The 23297-nt window shown below is 42.9% G+C and overlaps 2 protein-coding genes across 2 annotated transcripts; both read right to left on the reverse strand.

Annotated features, from left to right (window-relative positions):
- Positions 1-257: 257 nt before the first annotated feature.
- LOC149225455 (cytochrome P450 77A1-like) lies at positions 258-2164 on the reverse strand. Its single transcript, XM_089375092.1, has one exon. It carries the CDS (start codon positions 1973-1975, stop codon positions 467-469), a length of 1509 nt encoding a protein of 502 aa, XP_089231218.1. The 5' UTR covers positions 1976-2164; the 3' UTR covers positions 258-466.
- A 2661-nt stretch (positions 2165-4825) lies between these two features.
- Positions 4826-10667, reverse strand: LOC149225456 (uncharacterized). The gene is made up of 5 exons (XM_089379938.1): positions 9975-10667; positions 9215-9664; positions 7394-9041; positions 6208-7154; positions 4826-5491 (listed from the first exon to the last, which is right to left on the reverse strand). Exons 1-5 carry the CDS (start codon positions 10665-10667, stop codon positions 4826-4828), a joined length of 4404 nt encoding a protein of 1467 aa, XP_089236064.1.
- Between the last annotated feature and the right edge of the window lie 12630 nt (positions 10668-23297).

A 23297-nucleotide genomic window follows, 5' to 3' on the forward strand; every position in this document is an offset into this window, starting at 1 on the left:
AATTCTATTAAATTTATATTTTTCATTATTGTTTTTTTGTTACATGTTTCTTAATTACATTTTAACTTAATTTTATGTTTAAAACTCAAAATTTCACACCATTTTAATAATATATTATACTTATTTTTAGAAAAAGCAAAATGCTAATCGTTTTAAACACATAGACAAAGACATAATGTGATAATTTTTTATCACTTCAACCAGTAGCTAGGGTTTAGTTACCTTATCCCATAAAAATCCATATCCAATAATTAAAGGAAGAAACACAAATCAACGATTGACTATTAGCACATCACCACAATTCATAGCCAATGATAAAAGGCATAAAAAACAAATCGCCAATTGACTGTTGGGACATCCACATAATTCAAACCACATACATTAAAGAGAACAAGTATTTTAATTCAATTACGGTACAGAATGCGCGAAGTATCGAACCTGTTACCTCTCGTAAGCTTCCACCACACTAATTATCTCCGTTCCCCCTTTCCTTTATGAGCGCCTGCAGAGGGTATTTCATCACCGTAGTGAATTGGTGCGTCTCGGATAGATCAACCGTCTCCCCGGGCTTGCATTCCCACGTGAATTCCTGAACAAGTCGGGCAACGATGAGGTTTAAATGCAGCATAGCCATCCCTAAACCCGGACAAACCCTCCGCCCTGCGCCAAATGGCATCATCTTTATCTCCTTTGTCCCTGTCAAATCCACTTCCACACCCTCATCAACAAACCGCTCCGGCTTGAATTCCGACGGGTTCGGCCACACTCGGGGATCCATCCCTATGCCCGCCACGTCGAAATTGACGAACGCGTCGGCGGGGACCTTGTAGCCGGCAAGTTCGCAGGGCCGGGTGACGGCGTGGCTGAGGACAAAGTGCCCGGGAGGGTGGCGTCTCAGGGTTTCCTTCACCACGGCCTCGAGATAAGGCATCCGCTGCAGGTCGTCTTCCTCCGCCGGTTTCCCCTTGCCAGTGACGCCGACGATCTCATCGTATAATCTCGTCTGTATGTCTTGACGGATCACCAGATTCGCCATCAACCACTGCAGACACGTTGTGGTCGTATCGGTGCCGCCGGTGATGAATTCGAAGGAGAGAGTAACGAGCTCGTCGTCGTTGAGGCTGCGGCCGCCGTCCACTCTCAGATTGAACAGTGTGTCCACGTACGCACCGCCGGCCGGAGGGGGCGCATCACGGCGCTGGTTTATGAGGGCGAGCAGGGTTTCTCGCTGCCTATGACGGATCTCCTCGCTCCGCACCCGGCGGCGCCGGTTGAATAACCCCAGAATGGGTAAGGCGTCGCCCAGATCTCGGCCGTCGAGGAGGACCTCTCGCATGACGTCCTGGATGGATATCACCGTCTCCTCGTCCGGTTTGCTGCCGAAGCACATCCACAGGAGGATAATGAACACCGCATTTCGAAGCTGTTCCACCAAGCTCACCGCTCCCTCGTTGCGAGCCGCTTCGTTTTTCAGGTTTTCCACCAGGCGACCGATGCCCCATTCCCTCACCTCCTCAAAAGCCTTCATCGCCGAAGTGCTCAGGGCTTCGCTAACCAGATTCCTGCGGAGGCTTCGCCATAGCGGCCCGTATGTGGCCGAACTGATGCTGTGCTGGTTGCTGCTGAAAATTTTCTGCATCCCGCGGACAGGCGGGCGGTCAGAGAAGAGGGAGCCCTTCTGTATGAGCGCCTCGTGGGCAAGCTCGCCGCTGGCGATTATCAGCAGAGGGCGGGGACCGACCCAAATGGTGAATATCGCACCGTATCTCTCATGGAATTTCTTCAATGAGCTGCGGAAGGCACCGTTCCCAAATGGAATTTGGAGGAGGTTCCCTACAATCGGCCATGCCGGGGGGCCTGGGGGCAGGTTCTTGCAGCGCCAGATCCTCCAGAGAACCAGTCGGAGGAAGATCAAGGATATCACGAGAAGCAGAACAGCCTGGAGAAACGAATTGAGTCCAAACAGAATCGCCATGGAAATTCAAATGCAAGGGTTTGTTGCAATGCCTGATATTTGCGCAGGGTTTTACTACTTTAGGATGACGGAACTCCAATACGTTTCCTGTCCGCCAATTTTGATTTATTCTGGCCCTTACAACACGTTCAACGACTTATTCTCGGACGCATTCGCTATTACACCAATTAAAACAAAGAGGAGGGTGCACTGTGTGTGTTGAAAGTATAATTTCAACTGCGTTTGTACTATGGCCAAAACAGCTGCAGGGAAACCATCTGACACATTTCGGACCGCCTTTAGCTGTGAAGCTGTTTCCGTATACCCAAGTCCGATGCAATTAACGTCAGCCACGCGTCCCCTGCACGTTTTGGAAAGCCACCTCTTCATCGGAACATAACGTGCAGTAACAAAGGGCCTTCCGATATTCATACCAGCCGTACCACCTCTTCATCGGAACATAACGTTCGGTAACAAAGGGCCTTCCGATATTCATAACAGCCGTTCGATTTCACGAGGCCAGCCGTTCGATTTCACGAGGGCAAATCAACGGTTGTCGGACTTCCAAACCTGCAGCAAATTAATTTAACGCGTCGTAAAAGTTTTTTCGTTTGACCGCCGTAGAAGTATTTAATGCAAAGTTATTGTGATGGGTAGAAAGTAAATAAAACTTTTAATTTTAATGTTTTTATTTCCTACGGAGGTATGGGCATGGAAGATATGCATTTACGTGTTATATTTTTTTATGTATTGCATTCATTGTATATGTTATGTTTTTTGTTGAGTTGACCATTCTGTAATGAAGCAGCAGAACGCACAGCAGTGCGTGTGTGAATGAAAAACAGAACGAAGACGAAGACCAGAGAATGATGCGGGGAATATAACGCACAACAGTGCGAAACATAAGAAAAACTAGGGTTGAAATGTAATGTGTGTGTTGCTAAAACGAAGGGAAGAACGCACAGTAGCATGAATGACTGTGTGAGTTTTTATTTTTGAAAATGAAATGCAATGTAAAAATTTTACAGCATATGTAAAAATTGTTTTACAGCAGTATATGTAAAAGATTTTTACACCAGTAAATGTAAAAGGGATTTTTACACACCAGCAGTGTAAAATCTCAGGAGGAGACAGAGTAACTTTTGTTGAATTTCTTTTTGGTAAATCCCTCTGAGTGAAAGAGGATGAATTTTGTATCAGAAATTATATTTTAATGAATACAAATCTTTTTATGGGTGTGTAATACTCTGTTCTCAGATTTTTTTTTTTAAAGCTTCCCTGTGCTAAGATCCTGGAAAAAAACAGAGCATTGTCTCTGTGTGCAGTGTGTTTGTGTCTCTGTGTGCAGTGTGTTTGTGTGTTTTTGGGATTTTATCAGAAAAATCCCCAATAGTGTGAACCACTTGGAGAAAGGAGAGAGGGCACGCAAAGGAGGAACCACAACTTTCAACGTGGATTCATTACTTTTTTCGAATAATGGATGGGATAAATTTAATATCATTGGTGGGGTGTATTTTATGTGATAATGTTGAATTTTTTTTTTTTTTTTTTATTATTTTTTTTTTTTTTGCGTAAATACTAATTCTATTAAAAAGAGAAAATTATGTACATAGAGGTCGAGACCTCAGAGGGGGCAGATGCCAGCCCTCAGCTAGAGATTCAGAGACATACATTTCATGCTTTCTGCACTTCAAAAGATTTTATGTTAAACCAAGAGCCACTGAAATATTTCTGTTCTGATTCTAACATGACATAGCTAACACCTTCAGAGATTTTACTAAGACGCATGCTATCATAAACCAGAACCCCGAGCTTAAACAAGAACATAAACCAGACACAGGACCAGAGACCTAGAAACGAAGACACATAGCAAAAAATACACAGAGCAAAGGCAAGAGTGCCACCCGTCGGTGATGAACCAGCCTTAGTCTGCATGCTGCGGAGAGTCAGGCATGTCCTTATCCACCTGGCTAGACGAAGCGACCCAGGTGACGAAGCCATTGTCATCATTTCCTTCAATGCCGCCTTCAGGAGTAGTTACCAGGTTGAGAATGCAGCCTGCACGATGAGTCGGTCCACAGGCCAGAATCTCGTTCTATGTTGAGTCAGCCGGATGCAGAGGCGCTTCAGGAACAGGGGTGTCATCCTACATATTGTTAGCGTTAGACACCACCCCAGCCATTTCCCCCTGAAGGACACTATCTTCCTGAGATTGAGAGGAAGTAGTGTGAGCCGAGCTGGTAGGATTACTCTCTTCCTCAGCGAGAATGATTGTGATGCTCGCAGACAATACTGGCCTGTTGAGCCTACTGTGGAAGGTGAACCTGGTAGTCTGAAAGGAATTGTGCGGAAGAGGCCCAGCTTGACCCGGGGGCGGAGATGAAGGGGAGGCCGACGCAATGGGTATGACATTCTGCGGAGCAGGCCGAGAGGTTCTTCCTCTGTTCCCAATGTTACTTCCTCTGCGTGGGACTCCTCGACGGCGAGGCATACTCTGAATGACAGACCAACTGAGAAAGGGAAGAAGGCGGAGCTGACGGGAGAGAATCTGAGCGCAGAGGAGCCCAACAACACCAGTTAACCAGGCGAGCTTCCAAACAAGTTGAGCCAGGCAAGGGTGCGGGAAGAACCCCGAGCGGAGGTAAAACGAACCAGTGACAATGGCGTGAATCAGATATGAATCCATACATAAAACCTTACGCAAGAGCTCTTGAACCAGGCGCTCATAAATGCTGAATTGTGTGACCAACATACCGTTCTGCAGAAGATTAAATGCGCGTGCCTTTGAAATTGACTGCCAGCCAGAGGCGCATGCTATGAGGGTTGTTCGCCAGCCAGGTGCAGGGCCAGCTGCCTGCTTTGTGCGGCCCCTCATAAATAACATTTATTAACACCCGCATCCGGGTGTGTATCATCTTCCTGAAGCTTATCCTTCATCACAATATTCTGGAACTCAGAGAGTTGATCCTCGGAGGCTATGCTGGAGATTGTGCCTACAAAGAAATCTGCCCCAATTTCCACTCCGAGATTAGCAAGAAAATCAGCGAGCTTGTTTCCTTCCCGCCTGGTGTGTCTGAAGGAAATTGCTTGATGCTGAGAAAGCCATCTGTCTATTAGCTCGAGCCTTTGAGCCATCCTCCAACTGTTGCTAATTTTATGTATGGGGGATCCGTGCATTAGTTTTGTGACCATTCTTATAATGATTTGTGAGTCCCCTTCTATGATAAGCAGAAAAAAACTTCTGTCTTGAGCCAGGGTGAGACCTCTCCACAATCCTTCCAATTCTGCTGAGTTGTTGGTGTCCCAACCTTTTGAGCCCAGAAAGATGAGTTGAGGAGTGCCATAGTGATCCCTGAAGACCCCCCCATACCCTGCTTTTCCTGGATTACCCTTTGAGGCTCCATCGAAGTTGAGCTGGAACATGTTGCTGGGTGGCGGAGTCCATTTTGCTGATTCTTTTCTCTTCGTAGTAGGATTATTTTTAAGGATCGTCTGTTGATTTACCTGAATCTTCCAATTGTCCCACACTGTTTTTTCCTACGGCAATGAAGGAAAATCTTCTGGGTACCAGTCTTTAATTGATAGAGACTCCTTGATGTTCTGATGTGTTTTGGTCCATATCTGCTCTATGGACATAGATTGATCCTTAAAAACTCTTCTGTTCCGCTCTTTCCAGATGTTCCACATCAGTAGACCAGGGATAAGCTGCCATAGAGTGTTGAGGAGTTTGCTTTGATATGGCTCTTGACTCCAATTGTGAATAGTAGCTCTGATATCCCCTTGCACTTTGCCGTTCTAAAGGGCACCTTTTCCCACAGCTTTCATCCTATTTGATAGGTTTGCATTAGATGTATAGCTGATTCCTCTTCTTGCTTACAGTTGAGACATATAGATGGGCCCGAGAAGCTTCTTTTTCTGAGATTATCCCATGTTATAATTTTATTATGACATAGGAGCCATAAAAAAGTAGACACCTTCGGCCAGATGGATGAGTGCCAGATTTTATCCCATAAAGTGTCTTTGATTATCTGTTCTTGAACTATTATCTTATACGCTTCCTTTGTGGTGAAGGTCCCTCTCTCTTCATATCCCCATCTTAGTATGTCTGATTCTTCTGAGATAGGGATTTGCCGCTTTTGTAATTCTATGGAAAGATATTGTTGAACTTGCTCAGAACCGTGCATTATGATTTGATTTGCATCCATCCATTGTCTATATCCCTGTGTGGAAGAGGGGTTCCAGAACTGACTAACCTTGGCTAACTGATTGATATCCTGCTCTGGTAATGGAAGGTTAGAGAGTGCGTCCTTTATCTTTGGGAGCTGCTGCCAGGAGTCTTCCCAAAATCTTGCTGTGCTACCGTTCTTGACTTCCCAGAAGCTATGCTTTTGTATGAGATCTCTGTGTTGAATGGACGAGTTCCATATTACAGATCCCGTGCTTAATTCTGTCATCCGAATTCTTTCTTCAATAGGGCAATTGCTCGCATACTTTGCTGTCCAGAGGGAGGCCCAGGGGGTGTTAGGATTTGCTAGCCACCTCCACCAGATTCTAGCTCCCATCGTCTTATTACTGTGCCCTGGATCTCTTAGCCCAATGCCCCCAGCTTTCTTCGGAAGACATACATTGTCCCATTTAACCAGAGCCCACTTTCGATTGTGGCCTGAGCTACCCCATAAGAAGTTGCGCTGGAGATTCTTTATTTCCTTGAGAACCCATTTAGGAGCTGCAAGAATAGAGAAGAGATACAAGGGCATGGAGTGGAGAACTGCCTTGATGAGAACAAGTCTATTGGCCATATTAAGAGCTCTATGAGTCCAGAGAGTGAGCCGAGCCTCTAGCTTTTCTAACAAGTTTTTCCAAGAGGAGTGCTTGAGGGCCGAGGTGATTAAGGGAGCTCCAAGGTATTTGGAGGGAAGGGAAGCGATGGTGAAACCAAGGATACGGGCAATGGCTTTTTGGGTGGGAGCAGGGGTGTTAAAGAAAAAGATTTGAGATTTGACACGATTAATAAGGGCTCCAGAGGCTTCAGAGAAGTTTGAAAGGAGGGATTTGAGGAGGCGAGCTTCTTGAACCGATGGATGACCAAAAAGCATGTTGTCGTCCACGAATTGCTGGTGGGAGTAAGTTGGGGAATTGTTGAAGGATAGGCCTTTAAGACGCTGAGAGAGCCGGGCAGAAGTTAGACTTCTACCTAGTCCTTCAGCCATAATAACAAAAAGAAAAGGTGAAAGGGGATCTCCCTGCCTGATACCTCTGGAAGGACGAAATGTTGCCGAAGGGATACCATTGATAAGAACAGAAAAAAAGCTGAAGACAAAAGATTAATAATCCATCTGACCCATGACGGGGCAAAGCCAAAGGCAGTAAGAATTTTTTGAATGTAAACCCAACTGATACTATCAAAAGCTTTTGATAAATCTATCTTAAGCAGCATACCTGGTTTTTTGGTCTGCTTCAAAGAGTGGATTATCTCATGAGTTAAAATAATCCCGTCCGTTATCTGCCGGCCTTCTACATAACCAGATTGCTCGGGCGAGATTATGAGAGGGAGCAGCGGTTTTAGTCTGGTAGCTATAACTTTTGAGACGATTTTATAGATAATGTTGCATAGAGCAATCGGTCTGTACTTGTCTGGTGTGTTGGATTCTTCCACCTTCAGTATTAAAGCAATGAATGTGGCATTCAGCCCTGGGTACATCCAACGTAAGGTGCGGGACTCCTCCACCACTTGCCATACCTCTATTTTAATAAGATCCCAAAACTTATGAAAAAAGTTTGATGTGAATCCATCCGGGCCCGACGCTTTCCCTGCCTTCAATTGATGAACAACATCTTCAACTTCCTGCAAGTTGGTGGGCTTGAGGAGGAGACTATTATGCTCCTCTGTAATTAATTTTGGAATGTTCCTTAGGATCTTGTTTATAGCAGGCATTCTGTCCATACTGGGTTCTTGGTGAGCTTTCTTAAAGTATCTGAGAAATTCCTCTTCAATGCCTTCATGAGTCTCTATTCTATTCCCCTGCTCATTTTTGATATGGGTGATGTAATTGTTCATTCTGCGCTGCACTGTAGTTTTGTGAAAAAATTTTGTGTTCTTTTCCCCGTCTTTGAGCCATCTGATCCTCGATTTCTGCCTCCAAAGGGTTTCCTCCTGTTGAGCTCTATCTAATATTTGGGATTCGATATCTTGTTCCTTCTTGGTAAGTTCCTCGGAGCGTCCTTCAGTGATGATCCTTTGCTGGACCATCTTCATTTCTTGATTGAGAGTAGCCTGAGCTTTAAAAATATTGCCAAAAGTGGTGTAATTCCAGTGTTTAATTTCGCCTTTAAGGTGCTTTAGTTTCTGCTGGAACATGGACATCTTTGTACCACTGATAGGATTGAATTTGAGCCAAGTTGATCTAACCAATTCATCAAAATCCGGATGAGTTAACCAGAATTCTTCAAACTGGAATGGACGCCTGATACTGTTACCTGGCCTGTTCCATTGGAGTTCGATAGGCCAGTGGTCTGAGCCTGAAACAGGAAGGATGGAAGCGATGAATTCCCCTCCCAGGTGAGTTGCATTGTTTGATATAAGGAATCTATCAAGACGCGAAGCTATCTGTTGCGATCCCTCTCTTTTATTGTTCCAAGTGAACATGCCGTTGTTTGAAGGAACATCTACCAGCCAGTTGGTTTGAATAAAGTCTTTTAGTAGGTTCCCGTCTCTGTTTGTTCTGCTTCTGCCTCCCTGCTTTTCCTCCATTCTTGCTATCATGTTAAAATCTCCTCCAGATATCCAAAGCGGGTATAGCCTATCTGAGTTGAGCTCCGACAGTGTATCCAGAGTTTCAGCTTTGTGTATAGTTTCCTGAGGGAAATATACATTAGTTATATGACCATGGGTGTTGGTGCCGATTAAATGAAATGTTGCCTGAATGAAGTTCTTGTTAGCATGTATGTTGTTGAGTTGAATGACTCGTGCATCCCAGAGAATTTCCAGTCCTCCCGACGCCCCTTGAGCATCAACAACTGTTACTAGCCCTCCTGGCCAGGCTTTCGCTGCTATTTTTTCCAAAACTGTCGAGTTGCATTTAGTCTCCTGCAAAAAAAGTATACTTGGTTTTTCCTGCATAAGCATATTTTTTAATAGTCTGCCTTTCCTTGGGCTGTTGAGCCCCCTTATATTCCATGATATCAGCTTCATTGAGAAGGATTGGGGTTGGTGTTGAAGTACTTGGTCAGCTTGGCATACCTCCCTGACTCAACTAACACCTCGCCTATCTTGATGGTTCTTTCGAGGGTTGTTTTTCTTCCTCTCTTCTTGCTGTCCTTGGTGATAAACTTGCCATCCCATGGACTTCCTATCTGGACCCCCAAAGAGTATTTCTTCTGTGCACGGTTAAGGACCTCTACCAGGTTATCCACTTGCCGGTCTGGTATTTTGTCAAAATTCCCTGTTTTGCATGCTTGCTCCAGCCCTAGGATATCTAGTTCACCTATGTCAATATTCTCAGGATCTTCTTCCATGATCTGGGGTTCTTGAGAGGGTTCCTCTCTTTCCTTCGGTGTCTTGGAGCTTGGTTCAGGATTATCAACTTCCATTCCTTGAGAATGCCAGGATTGAGTTTTGGTTTGGGATTGAAGGATTGATTTCTTGAATGGGACATCCTCTGTTTGCTGTGAAGTTTCCTCCGGCTGCTCTTTATTAGATTCTTTGTCATTCTGAGGTTCATTATCAGGATCTTGCATATCATTCTTGGCCAGGGCTTCAAAGCTGTTACTCGTTGAGGGTTTTGTTGATTGGATTTGTCTTGGGATTGGCTGTCGATTTTTTGTTCCCTCTTATTTGGTTTGTTACCTTGGTAAAACTGTCAGGCGTTTGATTATCTGAACTTACTTGAGAAGGGGGTTTCCTGTTCAGAGGACAGTCTCTGTAGAGATGTCCTATATTATGGCATTTCCTGCATCTAAACGGTACATGCTCATAGTCTATTACTTGAATCCATTCAAAATCTTCATGAAAGAAACTTACCGTGTCTGGCAGGGCTTGCTTTAGATCCATATAAACGCAGATCCGGGCATAAGACGTGTATCTGCATAGTTTTATTTCCTCGGCAACCTTGACAAACTCGCCCAGCGTATTCCCAATCTCTTGAAGAGATTTTTCTTCCCAATATTCCCAAGGAAGTGAGTACAACCTTATCCAAACGGGGGCATAGCTAAGGTCTTCCTTGTCTGGATTGAATCGTTTGACCCACCCTTTGAGATATAATCCTGCAGAATTGAAAAAATAAGGACCCCCATCCAGAATCCTATTGCGATCTTCCAGGCAGTTGAAGACTGCAGTGAAAAACCCCTTTGGCCCTAGATGCAGAGTGATGTGTCCTTTTGGATTCCATTTGGTGCTTATCCAGCGCCTCAACGCTCTCTTAGTTGGCCATATTCCAATGAACTTGCTGATTAGTGCGTGATCTCTCATAAATTGTATTCTGGCATTGATTTGGTGACTGGGAAATTCCACTCTTGGCCTATGAGTTGCCACTGGCCTGCATGTGGAGGAACTTGCCTTGTTTTTGTCTTCCTGACCTGCCTCCTTGTCCTGTTGCTTGCTGCGTCCCGTATTGCCTTCATTCTGTCCGTTTTCTTTGTCCCATTCTTCCGTCTGTTGCGTTTGACTATCTTTTTTGGGGGGAGGCGCATCGCCCTCCCCCTGAGGGGGCTGCATTCTTCTACTTGCTTATGGTCGGCTCACGTGAACCACCAATCCGCCCTGATGCCTTCAGTACTGCGCTTTGCCTGTCAAGCCTGCCGTAGCAGGGGCTGCAGAAACCCTAGGATGGGTTACAGAAACCCTAAGTCGCCTTCCATCCGTCTGACGGTTCCCTGTGATAATGTTGATATTAACCCAAATGAAATCATTTATTTTATTATATATTTCATATTTATTTTAATTTATATTAAAAAAATTTAAAATAGAAATAACAAAAAAATCTTTCCATATCCACACCAAATTAAAAGCTTCAATTTCCACTTTTTTAAATTAAGCTTTATTTTTTTTATATTAACCAATAAAATATTTACAGTGCATATTTTGGATAAAATATTTCAACCTCCATAGTAAGTAAAATAAAAGATTTCAATCTCGATAGTAAGTAACATAAAAGATTTCAATCTTCATAGTAACATAAATTTATATCAATTTTATAAAAAGAAAAATAAATAAATGGAAACTTGAAATTTCTACAATTCCTAATATGGAGTTGACATGTGATCTTATGGATTTATGTTGACTAAAAAAAATTAATGTCAACTATGTATATATTAAAAAAATTGTGAAGAGGGATCAAATCTATTAAGGTGCAAACATGGTTTGAAGTTTTTAAATCTAAAAGACATTTGCACCTCACGATATGTAATCCCTCTTGGCACTTGATAGATTCAGGATTAACATGGATCTATGCCAGTTAACTATAAAAAAAATTAATATATGGGTTAACAATGTATATTTTTATAAGAACATGAAACAACCCCACTTTAACATGAAAATTATTTAAGGTCTAAATAGACTTTGTTACAATACTATGGCTTGTCAATACCATATACCCAAAAAACATCAGCTTACCTCATATGGCACATGTTCATATGACATATTTTTTCAATTAATTAATTTCATTAAAAGGGAAAAAAAGAGCATCACCGTTTTTGAAACAAATCTCAACCCTTGATATGGGACTACTACTAGGAATATTTTAGAATATTATATGGAGGTCAATCCCTACCATGCAACTAATAATTATTGTTAATTAAATTAAAATTATAAAAATCCTATTCCAAAAATACACACATAATATTAAAAAATGCATATAACAAAAATATTTAAATGAAAAATCCAATAAAATTTATTACAAAAAATTAAAAAACTCTCCATAAGATTTGATAAATATTTATGTTTAAAATTGATTTATAAATTTCTATTAGTTTGTTATTTTATTAATATTATAATAAGATTTTGGTGAACCACCTTTCATATTGAAGTAGGATTAAAATTCCTCGTATATGTTGTATATAAGTTTTGCTAGATACATTTTAAATCGATACCTATCAAGCACCAATAAGAATGAAATTTCTTAATGTGTATTTTTAAAAGTATTTAATTCCATCTCATACATAGTCGAAATGTTGATAGATCCAAAATTAAGATAGATCTAGAATGTTAACATATAAATATGTATTTATGTAATTATTTATTTCTCTTATTTATTATTTTTTCATTTCTTTTAGTGTTTTCATTCGTGAACACATCTAATTCATACCTCACTACTCTTAATGTAAATATGGGTTAAACATATCGCCTACAAATATTTTTAGATAAATCCCGACCAAAGTTATACTTTAAACCATGAATGATCCTTTTCATTAGAAAACTAAATGTGTTTAATAGTTAATTTAATATATGTTTTAATAATAGTTGGGGTTAATATTTATATCAAAGGGGGTTGTAGAGAAATCAGATGGCCTATAATACAATATAAGAGAGCTTATTTGCAATATGTGCATGTAATCGTAAAAAAACCAAAATTTCACTTTCAAATTGATCAATCTACATTTACCAAGCTCCATTCATGTGTACCTGACAAGTATTATCATACCCATTGATATAACAAAAAAACTATTTAGTAGTACTGTTAGGATTCCAAGAAACTCTCCTAAGTTGTAGCTCGGAGATGCCTGGTAACATATAAATTCAACTTATTGTTGCAAATGGATGAATGGAAGGCATGATTCTTGTCCAAGCCAGATAACCACTTCTATGTTGCTTCACTCCAGACATATGTGAACACCCTTAGACTACAAGGCTTTAGACCACCAACTACTCACAGTTTAAGATTGGATGAATATGGAGAATACTGACCACCCCAGCAGATGCACAAGACCATGTGATGGTTGGTTGCAACCAGTAAAGAAGTCTACAAATCTAATCTACTAATGCACAGACAGGATGACAGCTCTCTGGCGCCAGATGAAGAGAAACCTGAATAACTCATTCAATGATACATCCAAGATCTTAACACAAAGATAGGATGACAGCTACTCTAATTCTAAACATCAAGAGTACAAGAATACAGTGTATTAGGCATAGCTTGGAAGGGAAGATAAATGGAAAGTGAGCAATTAATAGTAAAAGAAGCTTGTACTAGTTGAAAATGAAGACGAGACGCTGCAAGTGCCAAAATAGTTATAGTCTCCAGAAGTTGAACCTTACATCAAAACATCAACCATCAACCCTGATTACATCTTGTTTGTGGGTATATATAGAGTTTCATTACAAAGGAACTTGGCCATCTTAGGTATGGAGGGGTCATAATTGACCACCAACTGCATTTAACTACCTGATGGAGTCTTTGAGTGCGTTTGCTTGTTTTAGTGGATGAATCTGATCTTTTCAGGTGCTCTGCTGTCCTCTCAGGTAGCTGGAGTGCTCGTATCAATGAAGTTCCATAACTGTTTAATGCGGTTATCTGCTCACGCTCTGTCCTTTTCCTCCTCGGCCATACTGTCTGTTAAATGTGGTTGTTGAGGAGCAACTACGACTGGTACTGGTAGGCCGGTCACCTTCGTCCTTCGGGCACATGGAGCAGTCAAGGGGCGTGGACTGCATGGTGAGTGGATGGGTTGGGTGAAGGAGAAAGATCAACTGTCAGATAGGGAGGATAGACAGTGGAGATGAGTCGATGGGGATATTGGAAGAAGCGGGAGCGGGATGAACATGGGCCATTGGATCTCAGGCAGATAGATCCAACGGTGATCAGATGGCGAAAGTGCATGGTGGTTATCGGGCGGGGTTGGGAGGTTAAGTGGTAAGCGGTATCGGTTGCACCGCCTTTGGGGCGTTGGGCGGTAAAGGGTGAGGGCGTGTGATTCCATTCAGCGCATGACACGTGTGGCGGACGAGAGAGGAAAACCACTCTCCATCACGCATTAACGTTTCATCACTTTGTGGGTGCGGGGAGAGCGACTGTTGTTGGATCTCTAGCGGAGATGATCAGATTGCAGTGAAACGATCATGCAGGTCACATAGGTGCGGTTTTATGGGGTTGTGGGTTTTAGCACCCGGGGCTTAAGAAAAAGTGGTTTTATATGGTTTTTTAATAGAAAAACACGGGAAATGGAGATGAAGGGAGGATGAGTGGGGAAATGGGAACAAGCGAGAGCGACCATTATGAGATGTCTTCAAGCATGACTAAGAGGGCCACGCCTGTTTCTGACCTTTAAAAATCAGAGTTATGTAGCAGAGCTAACACTGGCTCCTTCTGGGGATGAGATCCTCCTTGTGAGGTCTCAAGAACTGTAGACCAATGCCTTTCCTGTCAAAACCAGATGAGCAAAATTTCTTAATGTTCCATTGGGCATGGAGTTTAATTAAGCTTACACTAAAACTGCTAAAATAACCTATTTACAACTTTAAGGCCTGAAGACCTTAAAAAACATAAATTTTCAAAAATCGCCCTTTAAATGGGCCATAAAAAACCGTCTCTCCTTCCATACTTTGCAGCATGAACGTATTGTTCCCTTGGATCTAAGTGATGACAAAAGGTCTCGTCCATAGAGCATCAAACTTCCCATGGTTTCCTTTTTTCTCTTTCAGTGCATCCCACTTAAGAACCAAGTCTCTAACCTGAAAATTGTTTGCTTTTTCCTTTCTATCAAAGGCTTCCTTAATTCTCTTTTGATTTGCTGCAGACTTCTAAACCAGCTGATCTCAGATTTGATGCACTTCTGCCAAATCACAAATCCTTTTTGCTATGTCCTCTTCCTCATTCCACTTTTCTTGCAAGAACTTTGCCACAAGGAGGGTTAACTAAATTAGGAATACAGCCTCAGTGTCATATACCAGCTTGAATGGAGAATTCCCTATGGATTTCTTGGTGGTCACTCTGTCAGCCCACAGTGCATGCTTGAGTTTAGAATCCCATTTCTTTTTGTTGTCTTCCAGCAACTTTTTAATTATCCTTATCAGGCTTTTGTTGGAAGATTCTGCTATACCATTGCCTTGAGGGTAGTATGAAGTTGAATGAACTAGCTTAATGCCCATTGAGTCACACATGTCCACCAACTCTTTTTCCCTGAAGGCTGTTGCATTGTCTGTGACTAATTTATGTGGACAGCCAAACCTGGTGAAGATATTCTCTGTCAAGAACCTCATGACCACATGGTGATCAACCTTTCTGGTAGGGATGGCCTCAATCCATTTAGTGAAGTAATCAGTGGCTACTAAGATCCACCTATGCTGGCCACTAGAATGTGGATTGATTTCCCCTATGAAATCCAAACCCCATTGCTGAAAAGGGCCATGGGTATGAATAGGCTTCAAAGGCAAGGACCTCAACTGCTGCTTTCCCTCAAACCTCTGGCACCTGTCACAAGATTTAACAAATGAAAAGACATCAGAAAATAAGGTGGGCCAATAGTACCCAGCTCTGAGGATCTTGTGGGCTGTAGTTTTCCAATAGTGATGTCCTCCACAAATGCTGGAATGAAATTGCTACATAACCTCCATGAATTGTTCTTTGTCCAGACACCTCAAAAGAATTACAGATGGGTCCCTCCAATAGAGCAGGTTTTCATGAATACAATATTTGGCTGCCCTGAGCTTGATAGTTCTGACTTGGCTTGAACTAAGGCCTGGAGGAACTTCTAGCTTCAGCAAGAATTGAGCTATTGTAGAATACCATTCACAAGAGGCTAGATTTTCTGCCAATGACTGATTTTTTCCTGGTTCAATTGTTTCTTCTTCTGTCTAACCATCCTCTGAATTCATGCTCATCAAATTCATGTCCAGCATTCTGCAATTTTCTTCAACCATTAATCTAGCAAGGCCCTGACCTCTAACAAGCTTGGTGGGCTTCAATTCTATGTTGAATTCAATAAGCTTTGCAATTCATTTAGCTCTTCTTCCATCAGCATCTGGCTATGTTAGGACATATTTTACTGAAGCAGAGGGCACATGTGCAATTACCTTAGAATGCAGGATGTAAATTCTGAAAGCTTTAAAAGATTTGATAAGAGCATATGTTTGTTTTTCAATGATATCATACCTCAGCTCAACATCCCTTAAGGTTTTGCTGAAAAATGCCACTGGATGCTCTGAACCTTCCACATCTGTTTGCAATAAAACTGCTGCAAGGGTGTCATCAGAGGCAAACGAAAATATATGGAACTCCTTGCTGTAATCTGGGCTGATTAGAGTAGGAGCTTCCATAAAAGCTCTCTTGATGGATTCAAAAGATCTTCTTGTTGCATTAGTCCATTTGATTTCTGACACCTCTTTCAACATGGAGGTGATGTGTTTTACGAGTTTTTCAAAATTTGGGATAAACCTCCTTACAAAATTTATCGTGCCTAGAAAGGACTGGATATCCTTCTTTGATCTTGGGAGAGACATGATCTGTATTTCTCTTACTCTTTCTGGGTCAATTCTAACACTTGCAGCAAAAACAATGCATCCTAACAACTTGCCTTCTTCGAAAGCAAACTGTGACTTTTTAGGATTGATTGAAATCCCAGACCTTCTGCACTTCAGAAACACTTTCTTCAAATGCTACAAATGGTCTTGATGGTTGCTAGAGTATACTGTTATATCATCCAAGTAGATAAGGACAAACATATCCTTCTCTCCTACAAATGTTATATCCATAGCTCTCTGAAAGGTTTCTCTAGCATTCATCAACCCAAAAGGCATCTTGGAATACATAAAAGTGCCCCAAGGAGTGGTGAATGCAGTATTCTCTTGGTCATATGGATGTACAACAACCTGGTTATACTTTGAAAAACCATCCAGGAAAGACATCACTTTGGCTCCTGAGACCTTCTACAGCAAATGCTCCATCTTGGGTAGAGGATAATTGTCTTTCTTAGAGCATTTGTTTAAATTTCTGAAATCAACACAGAGCCTGATTTCTCCAATTTTCTTCCTCACCACTACTAAGTTGGCTACCCACTTTGAATATCTCAGGGGGAACTATGATTTTGGCAGCCAACAACTTCTTGATTTCTTTTTCAATCAGAGGGAGGAGCAAAGGATTTATGGGCCTCAGTTTCTGCTTAAAACGGATGGTGTCTTTCTCTAAAGGAATTTTATGCTAGATGATCTTTTTATCATACATTTTCAGGTCACTATATTCCCAGGCAAAAATATTAGCAATTTGCTTCATTAAATTGCAGTACTCAGAACTTTGGGCAGCAGATAGATGGGTGGTGTTGGATACCTATAGTAATAGGTTTCATATTTCATGATTGGCAAGAGAAAAGCCAAATATGCTCTGCTCTGGTATCCCAAAGATCCCATATTTCCTAGAAAGCAAGAGCTGGGCAAAGTGTTTCAAGTATTGAGGACCTTATCTCAAATTTTTGTGGATGATTCAACAGTTTAATCTGGATCATGCCATGTTTCAATTTTGAGTTGTAGAATAGAGAAGAGGTCTGTCCAAACAGCTTAATCTTGGCAGACAAGTAGTTTAGGTAGAGAAGCAAAGGTTCCCAAAAGTTTAATCTGGGACCTTGGAAGACATAAGGGTAGAAGTAGATAGAGAAAAAAGGAAAAAGCCAAAGAAAAGAAAAGGCAATTGAGGGTTGCAAGTCCAAGTGCCCCTCCAAGAAGAAACAAAAAATGCTAGGAAAATAGTTGGGTAGGCAGTTGTGGTTGCAGAAAGAATATGATCACCATTACACAAGTATCAATAGGTCTCTTGCCAAGGCAATTAATCTATCAGCACATAAAGTGGTGAATTCCATGAAATTACAGCAAAGAGCATCACTAACTTCTTCTCTTTCCCTCTCTACTCCATCACTAACACCCCCTTTCTAAATTCCCCTCCTTCATTCACATTAACTCCTCATTCTACTATATAACCTCCCTTATCTTACCCCACCCCTAATATTATTAACACTAAGGTGTATAAAACCCCAAATCTTATGTATATTTCCTCCCCTAGGCATAATAGCCGTGTATTTTTCAAAAAAGGGACCAAATGGCATCTGGCCACTTCGGTGAACCTATTCCACCCTATTTCCCCTTTGCTGCAAGTCAATTTGCCTTCAAATCACCTCTGCATTGCTAAAACCCACTTTCCAAACTCATTTTGCCCATAAAACCTTTGCAAAGGTCAAATGCCCGCCTCTGGCACGGTTCCCAATCCTACCGCATTGTGGTTTAATCAAAACATTTGCAAAAACCCACATAAAACCCACAAATTTTAATTTTTCCGCCCGCAATATCAAAGGCGCTTGTTTCCCCTCCGCCAGCCGTCGGATCAAGCCCATCAGATCCGACGGCCTACAGCAATATCGGAGCGCCTCCCGTGACCGCACGTTAACTTCCGGGGAAGTGACGTTGCGCCTTGTCACGCCTCCTCCACGCGTCGGGCGTTAAACCATCTCGGAGCCCGCTCTGACATCCTCCGCGCCGTACCTTAACCGCCCCGGGAGACTGCGACGGTTAAGGCCTTAACCGTGACCGTTGCACGTTAACCGCTGCCTACCCGCCGCTAATTCACCGCCACGTCTTTCCCTGCCCGTACCCGCTTACGTTGTTGGCCCACCTCACTGCTGACTGGGCTGCCACCTCGCCGCACCTTTGACCAGTCGCCCACTGCCACGTCGCCCGATGACGTCAGCTGACGTCACCTCACCATGACCCACCAATGGCGTCATGCTGACGTCAGCAGAAAAAAGCGCCAAATGGTAAAATGACCCATATTTACCAAATTTTCCCGTGTTTTTACCATTTTCACTGTGTTTTTTCACTGAACGCTCTGCTTGACCGTTTGAGCTCGAATTTTCGCCAACCAGTCGATTTGCCCGGGCGACCTCCTCAAAAAGCACCTGTGCACCTGTGTTTCAACCTCTGCTCGTCGAATTACAGGTATTTAGACCATTTCGCCCTCCATACGACCTTCATTAAGCTTAAATTTGCTCAGAGGGATAACAGAACCATAAAAACTGTAATTACACCGTTCATTCCCCTGCATTCATCCAGCATTGTCACTGTGAGGGCCAAGAAACACCGGCAGAGCTCTAGAAACCTGCAATTCCCATTAAACCTCTGTAATTCTGCGTTTTCCCGACAGAATTGCTAATAAACATAATTCACCCTGTCAGAGAGTTCAGTTACACCACAGAGAGGTTCTGTTACTAGACTCCAGTAGTATTTCAATTGCTACTGAGAGAATTCCCCTTCAACACTCAAAACCTCAAACTGTTTCCACAGAAGACTGCCTCCAGACTGTGTTTTCACCATTCCACCTGTCTATTTGCAATTCTGGTAACTTGAACAGCTATGGAGACCCCTATTGCACTGAATATTAAGCCCATCAATGCACCTCACCAGGAATTAGCATGGAAAGCCCTGGGGGACATGGACTACCAAATGTTGGATTGGTTCCCCATGGGAACCAAGTACAATGTGCTAATGTTGAATGAATTAAGAGCCCAGCACCTCAGTGGAGCAGATATCTTGGGGATTTGGGAGTCAAATTTGCCCATATACAACCTTCCCCAAGTCAATCCAATGCCAGAGCTTATTTATAGCTGTCAGGAATGCTATGACCCCAGCCAAAGGGCAGTCATAAGCCCCACAGGCCTAATCCTGTTCCAGATCACCCCAGAGAGCATAAACCAGATGCTGTGCTTCAATACAGCCAAGAAATTGACCCCTCTGTCCATGCAGAATCTGATTAACACAGGGATCAAGCTGTCCAGTGACCAGATTATCAAAATTAACCAACTGTTTGTCACACCAGGCTCTGAAACAGTCAGAACCCCTCCTATTGGGTACCACTATCTCAATGAGTTGGGCAGAATGTTGGTGGATCTAATTGGCTATGTCCTGGGATTCAGGGGGCTGGAAGATGTAGATGAAAGCATAATGGCAATGCTGTCCATATTTGCCCCTGGTAAGCCTCCAGCTGTGCAGTATGATTATGCAACTTACATAGCAGAGAAAATCCATGATCAGTTCATGAATCTAAAAAGGGAGAAACTGTTCAGGTACACATCCTATATATATCATTTATTCCTTTTCTACCAGCCAGCTACCTTCTCTGTTCCTTTGAGGCCACTCAATGCCCAGGGGATCCCAAGATCAGTTGTTTTCTGGACCTCTGTTTTTCATTCTACCTCAGTATCACCCTATACATACTGTGAGTTTATTGATTTATTTGTTCATCCAGCCCTAACAGCTCTGCAAGGTAATCCTCCTCCTAGATTAACCGATGAAATGAGGAGGATTCTACATTTGAACAAATCTTACAATATTGGCAACTGGTACTTCTACCAGAACCACACAGTCATTAGGATATATGGCTGTGAATTGAACCCATTTAGGTTGCCAAGATATGTCCCCATGAGGCTTTTTGCCTTAGAGTATTTCAGGCAGTTTGGGAACTCAGATTACCTTCACTTTCAAAGTAGAAACAAGAAGTCACAATTGAAGGTAAGAAGTCAGCTAGGTTCCTTCCTATATAACAAGAAAGAGGAAGGATGGAAAGAGGCACACAGCATGCTGGAAGGCCTCAGATTGCAGACCAGTTTTGAGTGGATTCCTTATGACCCCAATCATAGTATCTCCCTCAGGAGAATTAGATACAGACTGGGCAACTATGCACATAAAAGACAACCGGAAATAGAAAAGTATGCCAATGCACTAGATTGGGAAGAGGGTACACTAATAGAACAACTCACTGAGGTAGAATTGCTTGAGAAAGAAGCCAGGAATGTACAAAAGGAAACTGACTTGGAAACTTGTGGACAGGTGCCCCTCTCTTACAGAAAGCAAATTGGGACAGCTGCTAGATCTTCAGCAGCACAGCAGCAAACCACTGAGAAGACATCCCAGGCAGCAAGCAAAGACAAAGGTAAACAGGTGGAACAACCACCTATATTGACAGAGGAACAAGTTGACACCTTGCTGCAGCAGCAAGAAGAAATGGAACAGCAAGAACTGGGACAGCAACAAGAAAAAGCACAGTCCAGTGAACAGCAGCCCTTGCAGCAGGAAAAGGGGACAGATTTACCTAGTAACACTGAACAGCAGCCTCAAACAGAGGTGCCTCCCAGGACAGACACCAATGTAGACACCTCAGTCCTCCAAACACCACAGAAGGAGGATGTGACTAGGAAAAGGGAGAGAGAGACCCCCCACACCTCATCCTTCATCAGAGGAGAGAAGAGACAAAGACTGAATGACTCCCAAGAGGAGGACATAGCAGTAAGGCAAGCCATGGGCATGGGCCCACCCAGTGGAGAACTTTCGGCCAGCTCATCTCAGCGAGGACATGACATGACTATGGGAGGAGAGGTCAGCTCCTCCGGTCAAACTAGAAAAGGGCAGTCAAGTATAAAACAGCAATTCATTGACATCAAGAGGAGGAGTGATCCAATAAAAGTGCAGCTGTACGATCACTTGTTGAACCTAGCTCCTAGCAACCAGCAGAGACTCATGTCTGCTTTCGATGTGAGCGAAGGTAAAATGATAATGAGCCACTTCATGCCTACAACTTTGCAGCCTCAGTCCACCTCGGACTATCTAAGAACCAACATGGAGGTTCTTGCCAAAGACATACACCCCATGGACAAGATTGAACTACATAAGCAGACTGGTGAAATGGTGTATGCCTCCCTGGCAGATGAAACATTGGAGAATTATAAACTGAAGAGCAGCCTGGATAACACAGCTTCTCAGCTGGAGTTAGAAAGAGCATCATCACAAGCCAAGGACAATAGGATCAAGTCCTTGGAAGAGGTAATTATAGAGATAGGGCATGATCCTAAAGATGTCAAAGGCATCCAAGAGCTCCTGAAGATAAGGGATGCAGATATGGCAGCCCTAAGAAAGAAAATCAAACTCCCGGCCACCATCCATCCACAAACAGATGAAGTTGCCCAGCAAAGGCAAGAAAAGGATGCTACAGATCTGCTGGTATCCCTATACAAAGAGCTGGTTAGGACTCAAGACCAGCTGGGACAAACTGAAGCTGCAAAGGCAGCACTACAGGAAACACTGAAGCAAAGAGAAGAGGGCCAACCCTCCCAGCCTCCTCCTGTGATAATAAATCTTGAGGAAATCCTTCCAAAGACTACTCCTCCTCCTCAGCAAACAGAAGCTACAGCAACAACTACAACATCAGAACAGGCTGCTAGCTTAGACATGCAAAAGCTGCAAGCTGAGATCCAAGCCATGGAATCTCAAATCAAAGAGCTGGATGAGCTTAAGAAAACCTTGACTAAGGTAAATGAAAGGTTTGACAAGAGCAAACAGAATGAGGCAGCCAAGGACAGAGAGGTAAAAGCTCTTAAGAGAAGAATTGCTGAACTAGAGAAGGAGCTTGCACTAGAAAAGGTGACAGCTGAAATGAAAGCAGTGCTATGGAGCAACATTGGAAGGTCCATTGCCAAACAGTGGCAATATATTGAGACCATGGATGAGCAAATGGTGCTCATCACTAAAGCAAACAAAGAAATACAGAGAGCCAGGGCGAGCCTTGGACACATGCCAGAAGCTGCTACTAGGATAATCAATACTCTGAACTATAAGACTAGCTCTCAATTAGCTGTCATGGGAATCACCAACAGGACAGAAACAATTGCTGTAGCCAAAAGAGTCATTACATTGAGGAACTTGGTTGGAACACTGGAGAGGAGGACACAGGATATGCAAACTGAAATCAACAGATTCCTGGAGAAATTCGTGGCACTACAGAACAGAGGCCTCCCCAGCATTTTAAGCAGTGTAGGAAGACTGCTCACCCTAGAGAATTACAATAAGAGAATTGATGCCCAGGCAGTAGCAGAGATTGCACAACCGCCCAGCACTTCAGCAGAACCAGGGCCAGCCACCGGGCAGAGTATGTATGACAGGGTGGAGAACCTGTTTTTCCTAATGAATGAAGTTGATCATCTGTTTGATACACCACCTAACTTCTTCAAATTTACAGAAGCAGATGAAACTCTGGGTGCAATCCTAGCACACCAACTGCCCACACAGGATGCCTGGAGAAATTTAACACAAACAGTTCTGTCAGGCCAGAATCAGTAGCGCTATTTCTACAGGAAAATAAGCATTATGCGCAGGCACAGTTTTGAGGAAAAGATATATACAGGGAAGAGGCAGAGGCTGAGCCAACTCAGCAGGACCATTGACTCACCACAAGCAACAGTCACAATCACAGGTGACAAGTCCAAGACACAGCGTACAAAGCATTGAAGACAGATTTTCCAGCATTTACTCAGAAAATCTCGACCGACTTAGCTGTCTCCAAAGGCTAAAATATCTTCTGACAGAGCATTAAAATGCCTGTAC

This window comes from Pinus tabuliformis, chromosome J (assembly GCF_031772625.1).
Source record: "Pinus tabuliformis cultivar Carrire ecotype Pingquan chromosome J, CPIR1, whole genome shotgun sequence".
Taxonomy (NCBI): Eukaryota; Viridiplantae; Streptophyta; class Pinopsida; order Pinales; family Pinaceae; genus Pinus; species Pinus tabuliformis.